The following is a 26969-nucleotide window of genomic DNA, read 5'->3' as shown; positions in this document are numbered from 1 at the left end:
CTAGGATATCTTTCTTATTTTTCAATAATCCATTACTGTAATACAGCCACCTCTCTATCTAACTGAGAGACTAGGATAAATTTATATTTCCAATTATCCTTCACTGTAATAAAGCCAACTCTTTATCTATCTAAGCTAAGGTACTAGCATTTTTCCCAATAAACCTGCATTGAAATAAAGCCATCTCTTTATTTACTGAAAGATCAGGATATCTTTTTCCAATTATCTTTTGTTGGAATAAAGCTAATTCTTTATCTAAATGAAAGGCTAGAATTTGTTCTAATAATCCTTCACTGTAATAAAGACAATCAAATATTCCAATGACAGGTTTGGAACTTTTTCTTATATAAATCATGCCATATCATCTAAAAATAAGTTTTCTTGTAAAATCAAGATTAAAACTTCCATATAAATAACTGAGTATACATATCATCCCACAATCCTTCAAAAAATCAACATAATCCAGTCTTATTAGCACAAGCCAAGGCTGTGGCACTGGGTTGGAACAATCTTGGAATCTTGCCAATGTATCACAAGTTACTAAATAGTATTTTTTTTAAAACACACTATATTCTTGTTTTTAACTTAGTTACACTTAGTTTAAATACACTGAAACAAAACTCTGTAACTAACATAAAGAAAGACTGATTATCCTAAACAATACTACTCATTTTTCAAATAATCATACCTCAGCATTTTGGCAACTTTTCACTTTAGCAGCAGTGTGGACTATGGACTGTGGAGCCTACAATCAGATAACTGGTGCTCTTGTGTGTAATAGAGATACCATCTGTTGCGTACTTAACAACAAACAGGTAGTTGCTGTCTCCTCATATATATCGTCTTCAAAATTTTACTAACAAGAGTACCCATCACATCCATACAAAAGCTAGAAATGATCTACTATTACACTGAATATATATACATAAAATCATACTTAAAGACCTCTACCACCAGAAAGACATAACAGTGGTTAATACACAGCAAGAGAGTAAAAGTTAAATGCAGTACACAAAAATCCTGCAATTAGTTTTCATGTATAAGCAGTTCTTTAATGAGGTGTACCTAAAAGATATCATACAAGGAAATCAAAGCCTTTTTAGTAACAGTAATCAGTCTTATCCTACAATCTAGAAATGATGCTATGTGCTTCATGAAAACATTTAAAGTGCAAAATGTTTGATGAGCTGTGCATGACACCAGTAAGATCTGAACCACAAAAGAAATACATAAGAATCCAATGTTCGATGAACTAAGCATGACACCAGTAAGATCTGAACCACAAAAGAAACAAACACAAGAATCTTTTTAATGGACAGCTTTTGACAATATATTTCAACAGGGAAAAACAACAAAGGACCATAGATTATAGTTCAATATATACAGGTGTTTACTTTGAAGAATGTATGAGAGAAATACTTAGAAACACAAATAGATTTGTATGTAGCAATTATGGATCTGGAGAAGGCATATGATGGGGTTGATAGAGATGCTTTGTGGAGGGTCTTAAGAGTATATGGAGTGGGAGGTAGGCTGTTAGAAACAGTGAGAAGTTTTTATTAAGGGTGAAAGGCATGTGTACGAGTAGGAAGAGATGATAGTGAGTGGTTCCCAGTGAGGGTTGGTCTGCAGCAGGGGTGTGTGATGTCCCCTTGGTTGTTTAATTTGTTCATGGATGGGGTGGTTAGGGAGGTAACTGAAAGAGTTTTGGAGAGAGGGGTGAGTATGCAGTCTGCTGGGGATGAAAGAGCGTGGGAAGCGAGTCAATTGTTGTTTGCCAATGATACAGCTCTGGAGACTGATTCGAGTGAGAAACTGCAGAAGTTGATGGAAGAGTTTGGAAAAGCGTGCAAAATGAGAAAGTTCAGAGTAAATGTGAATAAGAGCAAGGTTATTAGGTTCAGCAGGGTTGAGGGACAAGTTAGTTGGGATGTAAATTTGAATGGAAAAAAAATTGGAGGAAGTGAAGTCTTTTACATATCTGGGAGTGGACTTAGCAGCAAATGGAACCATGGAAGTGGAATTAAGTCATAGGGTTGGAGAGGGAGAAAAGGTTCTGGGAATGATGAAGAATGTGTGGAAAGAGAATGTTATCTCGGAGATAAAAATGGGTATATTTGAAATAGTAGTAGTTCCAACAATATCACATGGTTGCGAGGCATGGGCTATGGATAGGGTTATACGGAGGGGGGTGGAAGTGATGGTAATTAAATGTTTAAGGACAATATGTGGTGTGAGGAGGTTTGATCGAGTAGGTAATGAAAAGAGAGATGTGTGGTAATAAAATGAATGTAACTGAGAAAGAAGAGGGTGTGTAGGAACGATATGGACATAAGGAACGAATGAGTAAGGAAAGGGTGACAAAGAGGATATATGTGTCAGAGGTGGAGGGAACAAATAGCAGTGGGAGACCAAATTGGAGGTGGAAGGATGGAGTAAAAAAGGTTTTGAGCAATCGGGGCCTGAACATACAGGAGGGTGAGAGACATGCAAGGAATAGAGTGAATTGGAATGATATGGTATGACTGGGTCGACATGCTGTCAATGGACTGAACCATTCCATGTGAAATACATGGGGTAAACAATGGAAAGGTCTGTGGGGCCTAGAAGTGCATACGGAGCTGTGGTCATGCGGCAGAGATTGACCTGGGCAGCTAGGTGTGTCCTGAACAACTTTTATCTATGTTTTCGTTATGTCAATTCTCTCTTTGTTGTACTTTTATTTTTTTATTATCATACTTTGTCGCTGCCTCCCTTGTTAGCAAGGTAGAGCAAGGAAGCAGATGAAAGAATGGCCTAACCCACCCACACATACATATATATATATATATATATATATATATATATATATATATATATATATATGTGTGTGTGTGTGGTGTGAGGTGGTTTGATCGAGTAAGTAACGTAAGGGTAAGAGAGATGTGTGGAAATAAAAAGAGCGTGGTTGAGAGAGCAGAAGAGGGTGTTTTGAAATGGTTTGGTCACATGGAGAGAATGAGTGAGGAAAGATTGACCAAGAGGATATATGTGTCGGAGGTGGAGGGAACGAGGAGAAGAGGGAGACCAAATTGGAGGTGGAAAGATGGAGTGAAAAAAATTTTGTGTGATCAGGGCCTGAACATGCAGGAGGGTGAAAGGAGGGCAAAGAATAGAGTGAATTGAAGCGATGTGGTATACCGGGGTTGACGTGCTGTCAGTGGATTGAATCAAGGCATGTGTATGGGGGTGGGTTGGGCCATTTCTTTCGTCTGTTTCCTTGCGCTACCTCGCAAACGCGGGAGACAGCGACAAAGTATAAAAAAAAAAAAAAAAAAAAAAAAAATATATATATATATATATATTGGTTCTCAGTGAATGTAGGTTTGCGGCAGGGGTGTGTGATGTCTCCATGGTTGTTTAATTTGTTTATGGATGGGGTTGTAAGGGAGGTAAATGCAAGAGTCCTGGAAAGAGGGGCAAGTATGAAGTCTGTTGAGGATGAGAGAGCTTGGGAAGTGAGTCAGTTGTTGTTCGCTGATGATACAGCGCTGGTGGCTGATTCATGTGAGAAACTGCAGAAGCTGGTGACTGAGTTTGGTAAAGTGTGTGGAAGAAGAAAGTTGAGAGTAAATGTGAATAAGAGCAAGGTTATTAGGTACAGTAGGGGTGAGGGTCAAGTCAATTGGGAGGTGAGTTTGAATGGAGAAAAACTGGAGGAAGTGAAGTGTTTTAGATATCTGGGAGTGGATCTGTCAGCGGATGGAACCATGGAAGCGGAAGTGGATCATAGGGTGGGGGAGGGGGCGAAAATTTTGGGAGCCTTGAAAAATGTGTGGAAGTCGAGAACATTATCTCGGAAAGCGAAAATGGGTATGTTTGAGGGAATAGTGGTTCCAACAATGTTGTATGGTTGCGAGGCGTGGGCTATGGATAGAGATGTGCGCAGGAGGATGGATGTGCTGGAAATGAGATGTTTGAGGACAATGTGTGGTGTGAGGTGGTTTGATCGAGTAAGTAACGTAAGGGTAAGAGAGATGTGTGGAAATAAAAAGAGCGTGGTTGAGAGAGCAGAAGAGGGTGTTTTGAAATGGTTTGGGCACATGGAGAGAATGAGTGAGGAGAGATTGACCAAGAGGATATATGTGTCGGAGGTGGAGGGAACGAGGAGAAGAGGGAGACCAAATTGGAGGTGGAAAGATGGAGTGAAAAAGATTTTGTGTGATCGGGGCCTGAACATGCAGGAGGGTGAAAGGAGGGCAAGGAATAGAGTGAATTGGAGTCATGTGGTATACAGGGGTTGACGTGCTGTCAGTGGATTGAATCAAGGCATGTGAAGCGTCTGGGGTAAACCATGGAAAGCTGTGTAGGTATGTATATTTGCGTGTGTGGACGTGTGTATGTACATGTGTATGGGGGGGGGGGGTTGGTTGGGCCACTTCTTTCGTCTGTTTCCTTGCGCTACCTCGCAAACGCGGGAGACAGCGACAAAGTATAAAAAAAAAAAAAAAAAAAAAAAAAAAAAAAAAAAATATATATATATATATATATATATATATATATATATATATATATATATATATATATATATATGTATATACATACACGTATACACACGCACATATACATACCTATAAATTTCAACATATACATATATATACATACACAGATATATACATGTACATACTGCCTTTATTCATTCCCATCGCCATCCCGCCACACATGAAATGACAACCCACTCCCCCATACGCGCGCTAGGTAGCGCTAGGAAAAGACAACAAAGGCCACATTCGTTCACACTCAGTCTCTAGCTGTCATGTATGATGCACCAAATCCACAGCTCCCTTTCCACATCTAGGCCCCACAAAACTTTCCATGGTTTACCCCAGACGCTTCACATGCCTTGGTTCAATCCAATGACAACACATCGACCCCGGGACACCACATCGTTCCAATTCACTATTTCTTGTACCCCTTTCATCCTCCTGCATGCTCAAGTCCTGATCGTTCAAAATCTTTTTCACACCATCCTTCCACCTCCAATATGGTCTCCCACTTCTCCTCATTCCCTACACCTCTGACACACATATACTCTTAGTCAATCTTTCCTCACTCATTCTCTCCATGTGACCAAACCATTTCAATACAGCCTCTTCTGCTCTCTCAACCAAACTCTTTTTACCACCACCCATCTCTCTTACCCTTTCATTACTTACTCGATCAAACCACCTCACACCACATTTCGTCCTCAAACATCTCATTTCCAACACATCCACCCTCCTCCGCACAACTCTATCTATAGCCCATGCCCCACAACCATATAACATTGTTGGAAACACTATTCCTTCAAACATACCCATTATTTCCAAGATAACCTTCTCGCCTTCCACGCATTTTTCAATGCTCCCAGAACTTTCGCCCCCTCCCCCACCCTGTGACTCACTTCCGCTTCCATGGTTCCATCCGCTGCCAAATCCACCCCCAGATATCTAAAACACTTCACTTCCTCCAAATTTTCTCCATTCAAACTTACCTCCCAGTTGACTTGTCCCTTAACACTACTGTACCTAATAACCTTGCGCTCATTCACATTTACTCTCAGCTTTCTTCTTTCACACACTTTACCAAACTTAGTCACCAGCTTCTGCAATTTTTCACCCGAATCAGCCACCAGCACTGTATCATCAGTGAACAACAACTGACTCACTTCTCAAGCCCTCTCATCCCTAACAGACTGCATACTTGACCCTCTCTCCAAAGCTCTTGCATTCACCTCCCTAACTACCCCATCCATAAACAAATCAAGCAACCATGGAGACATCACACACCCCTGCTGCAAACTGATATTCACTGAGAACCAATCACTTTCCTCTTTTCCTACTCCTACACATGCCTTACATCCTCGATAAAAACTTTTCACTGCTTTCAGCAACTTGCCTCCCACACCATATATTCTTAATACCTTCCACAGAGCATCTCTATCAACAATATCATATACCTTCTCCAGATCCATAAATGCTACATACAAATCCATTTGTTTTTCTAAGTATTTCTCACATACATTCTTCAAAGCAAACACTTGATCCACACATCCTTTACCACTTCTGAAACCACACTGCTCTTCCTCAATCTGATGTCCTGTACATGCCTTCACCCTCTCAATCAATACCCTCACATATAAATTCCAAGGAATACTCAACAAACTTATATCTCTGTAATTTGAACACTCACCTTTATCCCCTTTGTCTTTGTACAATGGCACTATGCATGCATTCTGCCAATCCTCAGGCACTTAACCATGAATCATTCATACACTGAATATCCTCACCAACCAGTCAACAACACAGTCACCCCTTTTTTAATAAATTCCACTGCAATACCATCCAAACCCGCTGTCTTGCCAGCTTTCATCTTCTGCAAAGCTTTCACTACCTCATCTCCGTTTACCAAATCATTCTCCTTGACCCCCTTACTTCGCACAACACATCGACCAAAACACCCTATACATGCCATGCTATCATCTAACACATTCAACAAACCTTCAAAATACTCATTCCATCTCTTTCTCACATCACCACTACTTGTCATTACCTCCCCATTAGACCCCTTCACCAATGTTCCCATTTGTTTTCTTGTCTTACGCACTTTATTTACCTCCTTCAAAACATCTTTTTATTCTCCATAAAATCTAAAGATACTCTCTCACCCCAACTCTCATTTGCCCTCTTTTTCACCGCTTGCACCTTTCTCTTGACCTCCTGCCTCTTTCTTTCATACATCTCCCAGTCATTTGCACTATTTCCCTGCAAAAATTATCCAGACACCTCTCTCTTCTCTTTCACTGATAATCTTACTTCTTCATCCCACCACTCACTACCCTGTCCAATCTGCTCATCTCCCATGCTTCTCATGCCACAAGCATCTTTTGCGCAAGCTATCACTGTTTCCCTAAATACATCCCATTCCTCTACCACTCCCCTTACGTCCTTTGCTCTTACCTTTTTCCATTCTACACTGTCACTCCTGGTACTTCCTCACACAAGTCTCCTTCCCAAGCTCTCTTACTCTCACCCCTCTCTTCACCCCAACATTCTCTCTTCTTTTCTTCTTTTCTGAAAACCTCTACAAATCTTCACCTTCGCTTCTAAAAGATAATGATCAGACATCCCTTCAGTTGCATATCAACATCCAAAAGTCTCTCTTTAACGTGCCTATCAATTAACACATAATCCAGTAACCCTCTCTGGTCATCTCTCTTCCTTTCATACATATACTTATGTACATCTCTCTTTAAACCAGGTATTCCCAATCACCAGTCATTTTTCAGCACACAAATCCACAAGCTCTTTACCATTTCCATTTACACCACTGAACACCCTTCAACTGCCACATTACTCACCTTTGCATTCAAATTACCCATCACTATAACCCGCTCTCGTGCATCAAAACTGCTAACACACTCACTCAGCTGCTCCCAAAACACTTGCCTCTCATGATCTTTCTTCTCATGCCCAGGTGCATAGCCACCAATAATCACCCATCTCTCTTCATCCACTTTCAGTTTTACCCATATGATTTGGTTAATACTAAGATGGACTTTAGAGTGGCCTGGGGACAAATTGAAGTTCTTAGTAATAGCAATTAAGACAGATTCACTGACGCTGTATGTGGCATAATCAGCAGAGGGGTATAATGAAATTTTCAAAATCTATAGGGTGATCATTTTCACAACAGTGTTTAGCAATCGCATTTTTTGTGGTCATCCCAGCGTACTGCATGATGGCGCCAATAACACTTCTCCGTTAGTTTTTCCGGTCTGGCCTACGTGTATATCTTTACATGCCTTGCATTTGATGGCATAAACTCTCAATTGTTGCATGATTTGGCCTACTATCTATTAAAGTGTTACTGACAGTGTTATTGTACTGGAAAGCAACATTACAAGCACTGTTTTTTAGAACATTTCAGATCAGCTAAGTTGGGAGAATAGGGCAACACTAAACATTTAGACATTCTTATTTGTCACATTTTTGTTACAAGAAGCTTTCCAGTAAGCTTTGTTCACAAACCAGTTGTAATAATATAACTGCCTAAAGATATGTCTTATATGACTACATTCATCTACCAGGCCTATGGGGATCACATATCCATTGTGCTCTTAAAACACAGACATAACTACAGACACTTTTATAGAAGAATCATGTACTGAGAAATAATGATTATAGCTCTCAGAGTTGGTAGGCTTCCCATTGATTTAAAAGGAAAAATGATCAGATTCTCTAGTTATCAACACATCAAGAAAGGGCAGTTTGCCTTCTTTTTCCCATTCAACCTTGAATTTGATGCTGGGGTGGATGTTATTTAATTCATTAAAGAAAACATGTTAATCTTGGAAGAATGGCCAAAGGGACCACACATCATCCACGTATCTAAACCACACTTTCAGATGATTATTGATTGATGTTAGAATTTCAGTTTCAAAATATTCCATAAGTTACTAAGAATATAACTAAGAGGGTTTCCCAAGGCAAGACCAAATTTGTCTTTAAAACTTACCTTCACCATCTTGGATAACATTATTGGAAACACAAAGCTCTACTGAGTCAATGGAAGTTTTTATGGGTTGGGGCAAGGCAAGACTGAGATCAAACAATTTCCTCCTTCAATATGTGATAGTTTCATTAATGGGTACTATATTGACAAGGGAATTCACATCAAAGCTAATGAGCTTATGATCAGGCAAATTAATAATTATAACTTTGTTTACAAAGTCTAAGCTATTACTAGCATGCGATGAAGTGATTTTTCCTTGAAGACTGCTGTTTTGCTAACCATTTAGAAAATTCATAACTAGGGAAATTAACAGATGATATAATTAGTCTGAGGGGACATCATCAGATATAGGGTGTTTTGGTCGAGGTGGTGTGCAAAGTGAGAGGGTTAGGGAAAATGATTTGGTAAACAGAGAAGAGGTAGTAAAAGCTTTGCGGAAGATGAAAGCCAGCAAGGCAGCAGGTTTGGATGGTATTGCAGTGGAATTTATTAAAAAAGGGGGTGACTGTATTATTGACTGGTTGGTAAGGTTATTTAATGTATGTATGACTCATGGTGAGGTGCCTGAGGATTGGCGGAATGCGTGCATAGTGCCATTGTACAAAGGCAATGGGGATAAGAGTGAGTGCTCAAATTTCAGAGGTATAAGTTTGTTGAGTATTCCTGGTAAATTATATGGGATGGTATTGATTGAGAGGGTGAAGGCATGTACAGAGCATCAGATTGGGGAAGAGCAGTGTGGTTTCAGAAGTGGTAGAGGATTTGTGGATCAGGTGTTTGCTCTGAAGAATGTATGTGAGAAATACTTAGAAAAGCAAATGGATTTGTATGTAGCATTTATGGACATGGAGAAGGCATATGATAGAGTTGATAGAGATGCTCTGTGGAGGGTATTAAGAATATATGGTGTGGGAGGCAAGTTGTTAGAAGCAGTGAAAAGTTTTTATCGAGGATGTAAGGCATGTGTACGTGTAGGAAGAGAGGAAAGTGATTGGTTCTCAGTGAATGTAGGTTTGCGGCAGGGGTGTGTGATGTCTCCATGGTTGTTTAATTTGTTTATGGATGGGGTTGTCAGGGAGGTGAATGCAAGAGTTTTGGAAAGAGGGGCAAGTATGAAGTCTGTTGTGGATGAGAGAGCTTGGGAAGTGAGTCAGTTGTTGTTCGCTGATGATACAGCGCTGGTGGCTGATTCATGTGAGAAACTGCAGAAGCTGGTGACTGAATTTGGTAAAGTGTGTGAAAGAAGAAAGGTAAGAGTACATGTGAATAAGAGCAAGGTTATTAGGTACAGTAGGGTTGAGGGTCAAGTCAATTGGGAGGTAAGTTTGAATGGAGAAAAACTGTTTTAGATATCTGGGAGTGGATCTGGCAGCGGATGGAACCATGGAAGCGGAAGTGAATCATAGGGTGGGGGAGGGGGCGAAAACCCTGGGAGCCTTGAAGAATGTGTGGAAGTCGAGAACATTATCTCGGAAAGCAAAAATGGGTATGTTTGAAGGAATAGTGGTTCCAACAATTTTGTATGGTTGCGAGGCATGGGCTATGGATAGAGTTGTGCGCAGGGGGGTGGATGTGCTGGAAATGAGATGTTTGAGGACAATGTGTGGTGTGAGGTGGTTTGATCAAGTAAGTAACGTATGGGTAAGAGAGATGTGTGGAAATAAAAAGAGAGTGGTTGAGAGAGCAGAAGAGGGTGTTTTGAAATGGTTTGGGTACATGGAGAGAATGAGTGAGGAAAGACTGACCAAGATGATATATGTGTCGGAGGTGGAGGGAACGAAGAGAAGTGGGAAACCAAATTGGAGGTGGAAAGATGGAGTGAAAAAGATTTTGTGTGATCGGGGCCTGAACATGCAGGAGGGTGAAAGGAGGGCAAGGAATAGAGTGAATTGAATCGATGTGGTATACCGGGGTTGACGTGCTGTCAGTGGATTGAATCAGGGCATGTGAAGCGTCTGGGGTAAACCATGGAAAGCTGTGTAGGTATGTATATTTGCGTGTGTGGACGTGTATGTATATACATGTGTATGGGGGTGGGTTGGGCCATTTCTTTCGTCTGTTTCCTTGCGCTACCTCGCAAACGCGGGAGACAGCGACAAAGCAAAAAAAAAAAAAAAAAAATAATTAGTCTGAGGGGACATCCATCTTTGTGAGTTTTTGGGAGACCATACATATAAGGAAGAGAAGGATCAACCATCCTTACCGATTTCAGAATGTCCTGGAGATTATTTAACATTTGGTTGAGTCTAGAGTTGAAGGTCTTTACTTTATTGTTCAGGGGATTGGTTTTCTTGTTCAATCAATGGCATTAACAGTGAAAATCAAAATTCAAAATAATATCTTTCTGAAAAGATAATATCAAGAACAAACTAAAAATAACCAAGCATGCACACATTCACTCTTTCTGCCATGTACAATATACTAAATTTTTTCAATTATACTTAATCGATGTCTCCCACGTTAGCGAGACAGTGCAAGGAAACAGACGAGGAATGGCCTTAACCACCCACATACACATGTATATACATAAACGCCCACACACACACATATACATTTCAACATATACATACATATACATTTCAACATATGCATGCATATACATACATACACATGTGCATATTCATACTTGCTGCCTTCATCCATTCCTGTTGCCACCCCACCACACATGAAATAGCATCCCCCTCTCCCCCAAGCGAACGAGGCAGAACCAGGAAAAGGTAAAAAAGGCCACAATCGTTCACACTCAGTCTCTAGCTGTCATGTGCAATGCACAAAAACCATGGCTTCCTTTCACCATCCAGGCCCCAAAGACCTTTCCATGATTTACCCCAGACACTTCATATGCCCTGGTTCAATCCACTGACAGCACTGAAATTATGTGAATAAATAAAATCTAAATATATCTTTTTGAACTGCAGCCACTTTCCCTGGACTCAGAATGAAGCCACCCATGGTGTCTGTTGATGACTATGCTGTGGAGGCGCACAAAATATTGCCTCACAGTATACTTGGCTACTACAAATCTGGAGCCCTGCAAGAAATAACTCTTCATGAAAACAAAGAGGCAATCAACCGGTACGTCCAAATGGCATCAATTTTTCATGCTACAAAAAGATTTGATCAAACCAAAAGTGCTATATGAAATAAAGAATAATAAAAAAGTGCAAATATAAAATTCTTAATGGCTTTACTCTTCTCTAGGTGGTACATTCGCCCAAGATTTCTAAGAGATGTGTCTAAAAGAAGTCTTGCTACTACTATACTGGGACATAACGTCGATGTCCCATATGGTGTAGCCCCAACAGCAATGCAAAAAATGGCTCATCCAGATGGGGAAAATGCAAATGCACGAGGTAAGATCACACTCTGCACACCACGTATGATGCAGTAAGTCACATTATAGGCATTCCAGAGTTCTGAAACAGAGTTGCTAAGGTTCAAAAATTTATGTTTTGATTTCTCTTTAATTCCATGCACTGTTACAACAGCTGCCGGAAAAATTGGGACAGCTTTCACCCTGAGTACCATTGCAACAACCAGTATTGAGGAGATAGCCAAAAGTGCACCTGACACACTTCGCCTTTTTCAACTGTATATATACAAGGACAGGTAAAAGACCACTGTACAACTTCATAAGAGCTTAGAACAACTGATTCCATGGATGAAGCTATTAACATACTACCTCATTACTGATTTACTGACCATAACTTAGGAAATTTCAGAGAATCAAGGCAATACAACACCATTTATGGTGCCATTATCTAATAAAATATGTTAATATGGTTAATCTATAAGACAGTGAAGATATCAATTTTTTTCTTCATACTTGATAATCATTATCTGTCTTAGTGAGGTAGCACCAGAAACAGAAACAATGGCCCTACTTGCTGACATCTTCTCTCTATCTGCCATGCATAATACAACAAAATCACAGCCACCATCCCCTGCCAAGCCCTATATTCCATCCTATGATTTTCCCCGGCTGCTTTATATACACCAGTTCAGTCCAATGACAAAACATAACCCTGTGTATAACATACTGCTCCAATTATTTCTGTCCCAAACAAGCCTCTCATTCTCCTGAATGTTCAGCCAAGAATACCAATAAGCCTCTTTCACTCCACCTCTTCCATCTTCTTCCTGGTAGTAATGGGTAAAAGAAACCAATGACCAGGGAGGTGCTACTGTTTAGGTTGCAGGAGGGACAGTAGTGGTGGAGCAGTGAGACACCACTGCAGTGTTTGTTATGTACTCCCTTTTAGCCTCAGATCACTGTCTTTTTTCCCTTGCCTCAAACATGTCAGTTGCTGTTATTCAACCACACCAACCACATCCTCTTTTTCTCATACACAACACTTGAAAATACACAACTCACACACATCATAATTTCTTGTTCATTTCTTCTAACTTTTCAATATTTGAAAATCTATAGCAGTAGTAACCATTCTATAATTTTCTGACACAGATTTGGAGCAACATCACCTGTCAAGAGAGGTTTCATGGACCCCAGGGAACATTTGACCACCACATGCAACTGGGATCCCCCTCACTTCCACAGCTACATCTCCTAGACCTGGCACTTTTTCCATACATCTCTTCAGCATTCAGCCATAATTCTAACCTTCCCTGCATTGAATACCAACTGATTACCTCCTCCCCAAATCTTTTTCTTCTCTGAAATCCAACTGTGCAAGGCAGCTACTCCTTTGCACCATCAAATCTTGAACTATAATCTCTATTACCATTTACGCTCCACGGGTGGAGCATGTGTATGCTGTAGTACAAAAAACCTACTGCTCACATTGTGGATCTTGAGTCTAACTCTGATGCCATCTGGCTCAAAATCTCTATTTTCTATTACCCTGTTTCAAAACTCTTCTAGATTTTCACTTTCTCAGACACTCTGAATCCCATTTCCTTCTTTCATATCACATGACTGGATTTTAGTGCTACATCTAATGGTAATCTTCTCTCCTTTGTGACTCACCTCCAGCCCTCCAAATTCAGGTATTCAATAAGTCTTTGCTTTCCAAAACCCTTTGGTTTCCCTGTTTTTTCTAAACTCTTTCATATTCAATTTCACCTCTGGCTGTACCACTGTAGGTGTCACTGATAGAGCAACTTCCCCCATATATTCTATTAGTAGTGGTGTTCTTCAAGATTCTGTCCTATCATCTGCTCTCTTTCTTCTCTTAACAAATGATATCCTTTCTACTTCTAACCCTATTCACTCTTATGTCATAATCATGTTAAACTCTTCTATGTTTGTATTTAATGATTCATTTTGCAAATAAAGTTGGGGAGAAAGACTGTGAAAATAAGAAATATATATAAAACAATATGATATGTGCGTATTGCAAGCAGGGAAATATTTAGAGTAACTCAATATAGTAGTTTAGGTTTAATGACAGAAAATATGACCAGCAATCTTAACAGAGGGTACAGTACAGTTCTGGACACCTCTTTAACACTCAAGTTGGAACAGAAGTACTGACTGCCCTGATTAGTTCCTGTGTACAGCCTTATTATCATGTAAAGTTTATGGCAGGTTATGAGAACATACTGTACTTCAGATACACACTATAAAATGAAATCACTCAGATTACCACTGACATCTACTGCAAAATCTAAGAAACTGAAAACATGTTTCCCCAGAGAGGTAACAGCAAACCTTGTGCAAAGGGCAGAAGCCAATGGATTTGCAGCCCTAATTCTTACTGTGGACGCACCATATTTTGGCATTAGACGAGAAGACATAAAAAACAAGTTTACCCTCCCTCCATACTTCAGGTAAGGTAATACATCTTTTTACACCTAATGTATCATATGCTATTAGGTCTCTTCATTTTACAAAATTAAGTATATATGTATCACAACAATTTATGCAACTGCATTTTTATGTCTATACATTTCCAGGCTTGCCAATTTCCAGACAGATGATGAAAAGTCTACTTTGGCAAACATTTCTTCTGGAGGTTCAAATATCAATGAATATGTCAAGGCTCTTTTTGATCCTTCACTGAGCTGGGAAGACATCACATGGCTTACCAGGTACTGTATATGAAAAATGTTGACCTACAGCATAAAATACAACCATACAATGCCATTCTCACTTGTGAGTCAAGTTCATTCAGGCATGCACCTTTTGTTGGAATCAAATTACCAAAACTGAGGTCCCCAACTCTGCAGGCTGAGAAAGGGCAAGAATGCCCAAATCCATGGGAATGTTGCTACATGGCTTCCAAAAGTCATAGAAAAAAGAAAAGCAAACAAATTTGTTAAGAAAATTTTAGTTACATTTGCTATTAATATCTGTAGTAAACAAAGTTTCCAATAGCAACATTTTTGCTCTGCTAACTTACACAATTAAGTACTTCATTACAGAATAACGAAGCTACCTATTGTGCTCAAAGGTATCTTGACAGCTGAAGATGCCATTCTGGGATTAGAGGCTGGTGCAACCGCAATATGGGTATCAAACCATGGAGCCCGTCAGGTGGATGGAGTGCCACCATCGGTCAGTAAACTCTTCAAAAATACTATTTTAGCTAACTCATCCTTCTCATAATTGATTCCTGATTACATTCCAAAATATACTCTTAAGATCTGTTTATCTGTCACATAACCTAAGTTCATACTTGAAGTCTCAATTTTACATTCTCAATACTAAGAATTCAATAAAAGCAACAAAAAATCTTCCAATAATTTCAGAACAAAAACTTGTTTACAACTCATTAAACCATCTTCCATCAAATTGATAATCATGCTACAGTAAAGCTCCCATCCAAGTGCACTCCCATCCTCCATTGAGATCCAAGCACCTGGTCAGGATTCTTATCAAAAATTAACTGATGGTAAGAAACAACTCAGAGGTATGCACCAATCAGGAAGGTACTACCACCTGGGTGTTGGGAGCAGTGACAGTAGTGCACTAAGCAAGCACTGCTGTTGCTGTCATATTTCCTTTCTCTGGCTCAAATTTTCTGTTTCTGCTCCTTACACAAAAGGGGTTGTTGGAATTCAATAAGCAGAAACTTAAACTTCCTCTCTACTTTCTGCTAAAACTTGACAACTCTTAACTCACAATTCTTTATTCTGAATCCAAAATTTTCTCTACTCCTGGGAATAGGGGAGTGAGAATACTAACCTCATATCTATTGCATGTCAGAAGAGGTGGGAGTAGAGGGCTGGAAGCCCTTCCCTACTTGTACCTGACTTTCTAAAAGGGAGAGCAGAAGAGAGAGCCAAGCAAGGAATGCTTCATGCTTTTTAGGCCTAGGCTAGGGGTGTATGAAGATCTGTTGATGTAACCAGGATGAGAAGAAGGGAGACACTAGTATCATGTTACTGAGGAATTGGGATGCTCTAGCTCTGAGTGAAATAAACACAAAGGGGAGGGGGAAGAATAATTTGAGAATGTCCAAGGGGGTAAAGTCTTGGGGGCATTTCTGTTGGAGTTGTGAGAATGTCAAAAAAAAAGCATAAGAAACTGAGTTCCAGACTGATGAGGGTGTCAATGAAAGTAAATTAAGAGAGATGGGTGACTGCAAATAATAATGCACCTAGTAGTAACGAGTGATGAAGAGGCAAGTCTTTTGGGAGGTGAGAAGAGTGTTTCTGTAACTTTGATGTAAGGAATAGAACATTAATGTTGGGGGATCTGAATACACTATTAAATGATTAGGTATTTCAGGGTTTAACTGGGGAGCATGAATTCCCAATGTAAATGAAAATGGTGAAAATTTCTCATCTTCTGAGTTAAAAATGAACAGGTGATTGAGAAAATCTGGTCTAAAACTTTCAATGCCTCAGTAACCTTTTTTCTGTTCGCTGCAGCTGTAAGGTATAAGCAGAGCCATTAGTGCTAACAATGGGATCTGAATACACTAGTAAATGATTAGGTATTTCAGGGTTTAATTAGGGAGCATGAGTTCCCAATGTAAATGAAAATGGTGAAAAATTTCTCATCTTCTGAGTTAAAAATGAACTGGTGATTGAGAAAATCTGGTCTAACACTTTCAATGCCTCAGTAACCTTTTTTCTGTTCGCTGCAGCTGTAAGGTATAAGCAGAGCCATTAATGCTAATAATGGCATCCCACACACTGTTTTCTGATACTACAGCCTAAATTTCCTCCATACCTAGGGTAGTATAAGTGGAGATGTCATGAAAACATGAATGAGATCTAAGCCCTCACATTATATAATAATCTTTGAAGCTGTGTTATTGTTTTAAGAAATATCATTGATGAAAAACTTAAATAACATATCTGTATGAGAAAAATACACTTCCAAAAAAATCAAGCATCTCACGATGTTTGCCTGAAAATACCCATGGCGTACTTCATGCTCTTGCAAGTAAATCTGCATAAATTAAAGACTGCATAGTACACATAAACAATGTCTCATCAGGTGAAGTTGTAAATCATTTTATTTAGAAAATTATGCTCAAATTAATCACAATAACAAACTGATGGTTATATCTTTTTGGAATATCTTGCACTCAGAGTGTACCTTGGATATTATGACTGCTGCGGTATAAAGGTTAAAAAGAATTCACTTATATAGTAGTGCAGAGTACGGCAGATGTGTTGGAAATGAAATGTCTGAGGACATTATGTGGTGTAAGGTGGTTTGATCGAGTAACTAATGAAAGGGTAAGAGAGATGTGTGGTAATAAAAGAAGAGCAGAAGAGGGTGTTGAAATGGTTCGGACATATGGAGAGAATGAGTGAGGAAAGATTGACAAAGAGGGTATACGTGTCAGAGGTGGAGGGGACAAGGAGAAGTGGGAAACCAAATTGGAGGTGGAAGGATGGAATGAAAAGGATTCTGAGAGATCAGGGCCTGAACAAACAGGAGGGTGAGAGGCATGCAAGGAATAGAGTGAATTGGAATGATGTAGCATACCGGGGTCAATGTGTCGTCAATGGATTGAACCAGGATATGTGAAGTTTCTGGGGTAAACCATGGAAAGGTCTGTGGTGCCTGGATGTGGAAAGGGAGCTGTGGTTTTGGTGCATTACACATGACAGCTAGAGACTGAGTGTGAGCAAACGTGGCCTTTGTTGTCTTTTCCCAGCGCTTCCTCGCACGTGTGGGGGGAGGGGGGGTGCTGTTTTTCATGTGTGGCAGGGAGGCGATGGGAATGGATGAAGGCAGCAAGCATGAATATGCACATGTGTACATATGTTTATGTCTGTGCATGTATATGTATGTATACATTGAAACGTATAGGTATGTATATGTGCACGTGTAGGCATTTATGTATATACATGTGTGTGTGAGTAGGTGGGGCCATTCTTTCATCGGTTTCCTTCTGCTACTTCGCTAAAGCGGGAGACAGCTACTAAGTATAATAAAAAATAAAATGAATTTTAGGAAGGATAAAAAGATATTTTGGAAGAGGTTAATAATGTGCATAAGACAATAGAACAAATGGGAACATTTTGATGGGGCAAGTGGGGAAGTAATAACAGGTAGTGATGAAGTGAGTATTTTGAAGGTTTGTTAAATGTGCTTGATGATAGAGTAGCAGATATAGGGTGTTTTGGTCAGGGTGGTGTGCAAAGTGAGAGGGTCGGGGAGAATGGTTTGGTAAGCAGAGAAGGGGTAGTGAAAGCTTTGCTGAGGATGAAATCCAGCAAGGTGGTGGGTCTGGATGGTACTGCAGTGAAATATATTAAAAAAAAGGGGGTGACTGTGTTGATGACTGGTTGGTAAGGATATTCAATGTATGTACGGATCATGGTGAAGTGCCTAAGGATTGGCAGAATGCGTGCATAGTACCACTGTAAAAGGCAAAGGGGGTAAAGGTGAGTGTTCAAACTACAGAGGCATAAGTTTATTGAGTATTCCTGGGAAATCATACGGGAGGGTATTGATTGAGGGGGTGAAGGCATGTACAGAGCATCAGATTGGGGAAGAGCAGTGTGGTTTCAGAAATGGAAGAGGATGTGTGGATCAAGTGTCTGATTTGAAGAACATATGTGAGAAATACTTAGAAAAACAGATGGATTTGTATGTAGCATTTATGGATCTGGGGAAGGCATATGACAAGGTTGATAGAGATGCTTTGAGGAAGATTTTAAGAGTATATGGTGTGGGAGGTAAGTTGCTAGAAGCACCATAAAAACAATCAAAAAGGCCACATTCATTCACACTCAGTCTCAAGCTGTCATGTGTAATGCACCAAAACCACAGCTCCCTATCCACATTAAGGCCCCACAGACCTTTCCATGGTTACCCTAGATGCTTCACATGCCCTGGTCCAGTCCACTGACAGCATGTTGACCCCAGTAAACCACATCATTCCAATTCACTCTATTCCTTGCACTCCTCTCACCCTCCTGTTTGTTCAGGCCCTGATCTCTCAAAATCTTTTTCATTCCAACCTTCCACCTCCAATTTGGTTTCCCACTTCTCCTTGTCCCCTCCACCTCTGACACGTATATCCTCTTTGTCAATTTTTCCTCATTCATTCTCTCCATATGTCTGAACCATTTCAACACACCCTCTTCTGCTCTCTCAACCGCACTTTTTTTATTACCACACATCTCTCTTACTCTTTCATTAGTTACTCGATCAAACCACCTTACACCACATAATGTCCTCAGACATTTCATTTCCAACACATCCACCATACTCTGTACTACCATACATGTGAAATTTTTTAACTTTTACACCAAAACCACAGCTCCCTGTCCACATTTAAGCCCCACAGACCTTTCCATGGTTTACCCCAGATGCTTCACATGCCCTGGTCCAGTCCATTGACAGCATGTTGACCTCAGTATACCACATCATTCCAATTCACTCTATTCCTTGCAATCCTCTCACCCTCCTGTTTGTTCAGGCCCCAATCACTCAAACTCTTTTTCACTCCATCCTTCCACCTCCAATCTGGTTTTCTGCTTCTCCTTATTCCCTCCACTTCTGACACATATATCCTCTTTGTCAACCTTTCCTCGCTCATTCTCTCCATATGTCCAAACTAAATCAACACACTCTCTTCTGCCCTCTCAACCACACTCTTTTTATCATCACTCATATCTCTAATCCTTTCATTACTTACTTAATCAAACCACCTCACACCACATATTGTCCTCAAACATTTCATTTCCAACACATCCACCCTCCTCTACACAACCCTATCTATAGCCCACCTTTCGCAACCATATAATATTGCCGGAATTACTATTCCTTCAAACATACCCATTTATGCTCTCTAAGATAATGTTCTCTTTCCACACATTCTTCATCGCTCCCAGAAACTTTACCCCTTCCCTAATCCCAAGACTCACTTCCATGGTTCCATTCACTGCAAAGTCCACTCCCAGATATCTAAAACACTTCACTTCCTCCAATTCTTATCATTTCAAACACATCCCAACTAACTTGGCCCTCAACCCTGCTGAACCTAAAAACCTTGCTCTTATTCACATTTACTGTCAACTTTCTCCTTTCACGCACTTTTCCAAACTTAGTCACCAACTTCTGCAGTTTCTTACTCGAATCAGCCACCAGTATTGTACCATCGGCGAACAAATACTGACTCACTTCCCTGGCCCTCTCATCTCCAACGGACTGCATTACTCACCCCTCTCTCCAAAACCCTTGCATTTACCTCCCTTATATGAATAAAGTGAAAGTTTCTCATATTAAATATCTGTCACCAAATTTATACTATTTCATCAGATTGAAGCCCTACCCGAGGTAGTGAAAGCTGTCAATGGTCGATGTGAAGTATATGTTGATGGAGGATTCTCCCAAGGCACTGACATTTTCAAGGCTTTGGCTCTTGGTGCACAGATGGTAAGCTAATAAATGAACCTACTTATTTACGCAGCTGTCAATAAATAACTGTACATCATTTAAGATACTATAATCATTACTGTAATGTTCCTCATCTGTATACCATGCATCCCATACAATATTCTAATTCATGTAAAATTTTCCCTCAATATTTTCATCATGCAATTCCACAAAATGAATAAACAGAAATTATATCCTTTTACAAAGTAACATTCCAGACACACTAAAAAATCCTTGAAGTTGATTTGCTTATTACAACTCACGAGTGAATGCCTCATGGTTCAATAAACACCAGTGCACAATTTTTCATACATGTTTCTCAGGTTTGGTCACCATACCTAAAGAAGCACAAAGAGCTCATAAAGAAAGTCCTGGGGAGTGTACAAAAATGGCACCAGAATTAAGAAACCTGACTTACATGGAAATGCATAAAGCTTTAACTTTCCCCATCCCCAACTAAAACACCCTGTATCTGCCACTCTATCATCAAATACATTTAACAGTCCTTCAAAATATTCTTTCCATCTCCTCATTACCTTTTATCACTTTTCCTTTTGTCCCCTTAACCGATGTTCCCATATGTTCTCTTGTCTTAAGCACATTGTTTACCTCCTTCCAAGACATTGTTTTATTCTCTCTAAAGTTTAATGATACTCTCTCATCCTAATTTTCATTTGCCCTCTCTTTCAACCCCTGCACCTTTCTCTTGATCTCTTGCTGCTTTCTCATGCATTTCTCACTCATCTGCACTCTTCCCTGAAAGTACCATCCATACATCTCTCTTTTCTCTTTCACTAGCAACTTTTTTTCTTCATCACACCACTCACTATCCTTTCTAATCTGCCGACATCCTATCTTTTGCATGCCATATGCATCTCTTGCACATGCCATCACTGCTTCCCTTAATATATCCCATTCCTCACCCACTCCCTTCGCTTCATTTACTCTCAACTTTTGCCATTCTAAACTCAATCTCTCCTAGTATTTCTTCACACAAACTCACTTATTCTCACCACTCTCTTCTCCCCAACATTGTTTCCTCTTTTTCAAAAACCTTTACAAATCTTCATCTTCACCTCCACAAGATAAGTGATCAAACATCCCACCAGCTGCCCCCTCAGCACATTTACATCCAAAAGTCTCCCTATTACACACTTATTAACTAACATGTAATCTAATAAAGCCGCTTCACCATCTTTCCTACTCACATATGTATATTTGTGTATATCCCTCTTTTTAAATCAGGTATTCCCAATCACTAGTCTTTTTTCATCACACAACTCCACAAGCTCTTCCCCATTTCCATTAATAGCAATGAATACCCCATCCATCCCAATTATATCCTCAACTGCCACATCAATTACCTTAGCATATAAATCACCCATTACTAATATACCTGATCTCATACATCAAAACTGCTGACACACTCAATCAGCTGCTCCCAAAACACTTGCCTCTCATGATCTTTTTTCTCATGACCAGGTGCATAAGCACCAATATTCACCCATCTTTTGCCATCCACTTTCAGTTTTGCCTACAGCAATCTAGAATTTACTTCATTACACTCTATCTTACACTCACACAAGTGCTTCAGCAAAAGTGTTATTCCTTCTTTAGCTCTTGTCCTCTCTCACTAACCCCCAGCTTTACTCCTGAGACATTTCCAAACCATTACCCTTGAGCTTTATTTTACTCAAAGCAAGAACATCCAGATTCTTTCTTCAAACACACTACCTATCTCTCCTCTCTTCTCATCTTGGTTACATCCATACACATTCAGACACCCCATATACATTAAATTTTTTTCTTACTTGATGGCTGTTTCCCACATTAGCGAGGTAGGACCTAGAACAAAGAAAGAAAGGCCACATTCACTGACATGTCCTCATGTCCAGGTCCTTAATATGTCCCCATACTTAAGCTTTTCTTGGTCCTTTTCTATTTCCTTACTACAACTCCCTCCCTATTTACATACTTGCAAAAGAACCCTAAGTACCACCTAGAACAAAGAAAGAAAGACCACATTTGCTTAAATGTCCTCATATCCAGGTCCTTACTATGTCCCCTAACTTAAACTTTTCTTGGTCCTTTTCTAATTCCCTACCACAACTCCCTCCCTATGTACATACTTGCAAAAGAACCTTTGTATTTCTAAAATATGCATCTGATCACTATTTCACTCATAAAATCCTAAGACTCTTTTTAAAAACACATTGCAAATTTCCTCAACAAGTGACAAGAACAATTCTCTCTAATCTTCACCACTTATGAAGTGGATTAGATTAATAACTGAAATAAAATCTTTCGGAAGATTCTTCGCGTACTGAACAATCTGAGATATTGAAAGCTCGATACATGATACATTCTTTTAAATCAATCAGGTGTTTCTTGGCCGTCCTCTGCTGTGGGGTTTGGCATGTGGAGGAGAGGAGGGAGCATATGATATCCTAGACATACTACAGACCGAGTTGGACTCGGTTATGGCTCTATCAGGTAGGTCCCTATATAACGAAAATGCAAGGATATGGTATTCTCTTTTCTTAAAATAACAAAGATGTTTCAACATTTCATTATACAGTATACTAATATTTCATGTAAGTTGACATAAGAAAGTCAAATCCTATCACAATTCTGTAAAGCTCTTAACCAACACAGATAAATCCTAAAACAAACTTTATAAATCAATGTGAGGAAAACAGAATACAATTTTCATTTTAAATTCAACAGAAGAAACCAAAGACATGTACTTCTTATAAATTGCAAATCTAAATTCTCCTGATAGTTGAGGAATTTCTTGTGCTAGTAAGCTTCAGTACAGTCACTAGAATTACTCTGTGGGATAAACCTAAGACTTATAGCACTGTCGGAGCCAATACAGCCAGCCAAGAATGAAAAATAAATGGAAGCTTTAAAAGAAGGCATAGAAATTAAGAAGGAGTGCTAGGAATAGGCTTGTCAACACACACTAAAATCATCCTACACTCACACCACAAAAATTGCCTCACACAGTGCTGACAACAACCTTGATACAATCACAGCTTACATCACTATTAGTGACTCACATGGTGTCCATAGTATTGTTTACAGATTACATGATCCTCACTAAATAACAAGCAGCCAACAGGGTGCTAAAAACACTGCTCGCAAATCACTTTCTGCTCACAATCCTCACTCCCCAACAATTATCAAAAATTGCTCACCACCAGCAGAAGAGGTAAAGAGCTGAATTTCAGTATGTAAATCCTAAGAAGAGACAAGAATGCAAGGAGGAATTCAAGAAGCTATAAATCCTGTTTTGAAAAAAGATATATGAATTTCTGACATTAACATTATTAAAAAAACATTCACACCATTAAAATTGCCTCACACTACTAACAAATACCATGACACAATCACAGATTACATCACCATTAGTGGCTCACATGGTGTCCATAGTAATGTCACCATTAGTGGCTCACATGGTGTCCATAGTACTGTCACCATTAGTGGCTCACATGGTGTCCATAGTACTGCTTACAGATTACATGATTTTCACTAGATAACATACAGCCAACAGAATACTTAAAACACCACTCACAAATCACTCTCTGCTAACAACCACCCTTTCCAACAGTTATCAAAAATTGCTAACCACCAGCAGAAGAAGTAAAGAGCTGAATTTGTACGTATATCCTAAGAAGATATACGAATGTCAGGAAGCATTCAAGAAGTTATAAATCCTGTTTTGAAAAAAGATGAATGACTTTCTAATGTTAACATTACTATCAAATCAAGAGATCTGTATGATTATGGTAGTATAATTGTTATCTTTCTCCTTAGGTTGTGCAACAGTGAAGGACATCACAAGAGACATGGTAATCCGTAAGGAAAAATATGCACGCCTCTAATTGCTTTTGAAAAATAAGAAAAGTGTAGTAGATGTCTGGCGAAGATGTACAAGTTTAAGTATCTGGAAAAGTTTTGCTGAAATACAGTAATCATACATCTGGAGCATACAAGCCATGTGTTGCATGTACAAATATATTTTAGGGAAAAAAATCACATAAGATAATCATAACGTAATAGCACAATGATAAGATACCAATCTATTTTCAGCATGTGCACCTATGCACTCAATGTACAGTTAACACCCTTTATCTGGACACTGCCATTCTCACAGCAATTGTCCACTTAACTGAAATGTCTGCATATTTGAAAATGAACTAGCAGGTTTCAATGAATTCCCATATTAATATCAGACCTATATTAAAGTTGGTAAGATTATTTAATGTATGTATGACTCATGGTGAGGTGCCTGAGGATTAGCGGAATGCATGCATAGTGCCATTGTACAAAGGCAAAGGGGATAAGAGTGAGTGCTCAAATTACAGAGGTATAAGTTTGTTGAGTATTCCTGGTAAATTATATGGGAGGGTATTGATTGAGAGGGTGAAGGCATGTACAGAGCCTCAGATTGGGGAAGAGCAATGTGGTTTCAGAAGTGGTAGAGGATGTGTGGATCAGGTGTTTGCTTTGAAGAATGTATGTGAGAAATACTTAGAAAAGCAAATGGATTTGTATGTAGCATTTATGGATCTGGAGAAGGCATATGATAAAGTTGATAGAGATGCTCTGTGGAAGGTATTAAGAATATATGGTGTGGGAGGCAAGTTGTTAGAAGCAGTGAAAAGTTTTTATCGAGGATGTAAGGCATGTGTACGTGTAGGAAGAGAGGAAAGTGATTGGTTCTCAGTTAATGTAGGTTTGCGGCAGGGGTGTGTGATGTCTCCATGGTTGTTTAATTTGTTTATGGATGGGGTTGTTAGGGAGGTGAATGCAAGAGTTTTGGAAAGAGGGGCAAGTATGAAGTCTGTTGTGAATGAGAGAGCTTGGGAAGTGAGTCAGTTGTTGTTCGCTGATGATACAGCGCTGGTGGCTGATTCATGTGAGAAACTGCAGAAGCTGGTGACTGAGTTTGGTAAAGTGTGTGAAAGAAGAAAGTTAAGAGTAAATGTGAATAAGAGCAAGGTTATTAGGTACAGTAAGGTTGAGGGTCAAGTCAACTGGGAGGTAAGTTTGAAAGGAGAAAAACTGGAGGAAGTAAAGTGTTTTAGATATCTGGGAGTGGATCTGTCAGCGGATGGAACCATGGAAGCGGAAGTGAATCATAGGGTGGGGGAGGGGGCGAAAACCCTGGGAGCCTTGAAGAATGTGTGGAAGTCGAGAACATTATCTCGGAAAGCAAAAATGGGTATGTTTGAAGGAATAGTGGTTTCAACAATGTTGTATGGTTGCGAGGCGTGGGCTATGGCTAGAGTTGTGCGCAGGAGGGTGGATGTGCTAGAAATGAGATGTCTGAGGACAATGTGTGGTGTGAGGTGGTTTGATCGAGTAAGTAATGTAGGGGTAAGAGAGATGTGTGGAAATAAAAAGAGTGTGGTTGAGAGAGCAGAAGAGGGTGTTTTCAAATGGTTCGGGCACATGGAGAGAATGAGTGAGGAAAGATTGACCAAGAGGATATATGTGTCGGAGGTGGAGGGAACGAGAAGTGGGAGACCAAATTGGAGGTGGAAAGATGGAGTGAAAAAGATTTTGTGTGATCGGGGCCTGAACATGCAGGAGGGTGAAAGGAGGGCAAGGAATAGAGTGAATTGGATCGATGTGGTATACTGGGGTTGCCGTGCTGTCAGTGGATTGAATCAGGGCATGTGAAGTGTCTGGGGTAAACCATGGAAAGTTGTGTGGGGCCTGGATGTGGAAAGGGAGATGTGGTTTCGGGCATTATTGCATGACAGCTAGAGACTGAGTGTGAACGAATGGGGCCTTTGTTGTCTTTTCCTAGTGCTAACTCGCACACATGAGGGGGGAGGGGGATGGTATTCCATGTGTGGCGAGGTGGCGATGGGAATGAATAAAGGCAGACAGTGTGAATTGTGTGCATGGGTATATATGTATGTGTCTGTGTGTATATATATGTGTACATTGAAATGTATAGGTATGTATATTTGCGTGTGTGGACGTGTATGTATATACATTGTGTATGGGGGTGGGTTGGGCCATTTCTTTCGTCTGTTTCCTTGCGCTACCTCGCAAATGCGGGAGACAGCGACAAAGCAAAATAATAATAATAATTAAAGTTTAAAGCACAAATCATAGTCAGGATCTCTACAAGAGTTGACCAAATAATTCCATACTTTTCCCTTGATCAATTCAAATACATCCCTACTCTATTCATGATTAACGTTGTTCTCCTAATTACCAAAAGAAAGCCCATGAAAAGCCACACTCTCATCAAATATCTTAAAACTTTAGCTCTATGGATGCCTTAGAAAAATTTTGAGTTCTCACTGCATTATTCATCAAGCAAATGCACCCCTTTCTACCCTCTTATGCTCAGCTAAATACCACCCAAACTTTGTAAATGGCGTATCCATGTGGTGTTTTGTGCATATGTATATAAAACTCCCACAAAAGTGGTACATAATATATACATTGACATCATAATTGAATAATTGCATGTTTATAGTATTCAATAAAGCATAAAATACAGGAATTTCTTGTAAATATAACAAGTTTTCTCACTGCCAGAAGCAAACTTTTTGAATTTATTTTCAATTCACAGAAAATTTACAAAAGTGTAAGAATT

At 39.6% G+C, this 26969-nt stretch overlaps 2 protein-coding genes across 5 annotated transcripts in view; one reads left to right on the top strand and one right to left on the bottom strand.

Moving 5' to 3' along the window:
- Nucleotides 1–26969, bottom strand: part of SA1 (stromal antigen) — a 171269-nt gene that overhangs the window by 139374 nt on the left and 4926 nt on the right. Inside the window, exon 1 of one of the 4 annotated variants that reach the window (XM_071668066.1) lies at nt 22156–22190. The exons of the other annotated variants lie outside the window; for them this stretch is intronic. Coding sequence (XP_071524167.1) covers nt 22156–22175 — 20 coding nt within the window. The 5' untranslated portion in view covers nt 22176–22190. Of the gene's footprint in view, nt 1–22155; nt 22191–26969 lie in introns of those variants that run through there. 4 annotated transcript variants of the gene reach the window in all.
- On the top strand, nt 696–26876 carry Hao (Hydroxyacid oxidase). The gene is made up of 10 exons (XM_071668067.1): nt 696–815; nt 11451–11607; nt 11734–11885; nt 12021–12141; nt 14188–14322; nt 14449–14583; nt 14917–15049; nt 20228–20344; nt 22726–22837; nt 24164–26876. The coding sequence occupies exons 2-10, from the start codon at nt 11471–11473 to the stop codon at nt 24229–24231; spliced, it is 1110 nt and encodes a 369-aa protein (XP_071524168.1). The 5' UTR covers nt 696–815; nt 11451–11470; the 3' UTR covers nt 24232–26876.

Source organism: Panulirus ornatus, chromosome 12 (genome assembly GCF_036320965.1).
Source record: "Panulirus ornatus isolate Po-2019 chromosome 12, ASM3632096v1, whole genome shotgun sequence".
Taxonomy (NCBI): Eukaryota; Metazoa; Arthropoda; class Malacostraca; order Decapoda; family Palinuridae; genus Panulirus; species Panulirus ornatus.
The sequence above is the reverse complement of the archived record's forward strand: the minus strand, read 5'-3'. Positions and strand labels throughout refer to the sequence as shown.

What these genes read in the sequence shown, in the direction of transcription:
- Hao (XM_071668067.1), top strand. Translation starts at nt 11,471, where the DNA reads ATGAAGCCACCCATGGTGTCTGTTGATGACTATGCTGTGGAGGCGCAC. An exon ending in CTGTATATATACAAGGACAG is followed by an intron (nt 12,142 to 14,187) that starts GTAAAAGACCAC and finishes ATGTTTCCCCAG; the next exon opens with AGAGGTAACAGCAAACCTTG. An exon ending in ACCCTCCCTCCATACTTCAG is followed by an intron (nt 14,323 to 14,448) that starts GTAAGGTAATAC and finishes ATACATTTCCAG; the next exon opens with GCTTGCCAATTTCCAGACAG.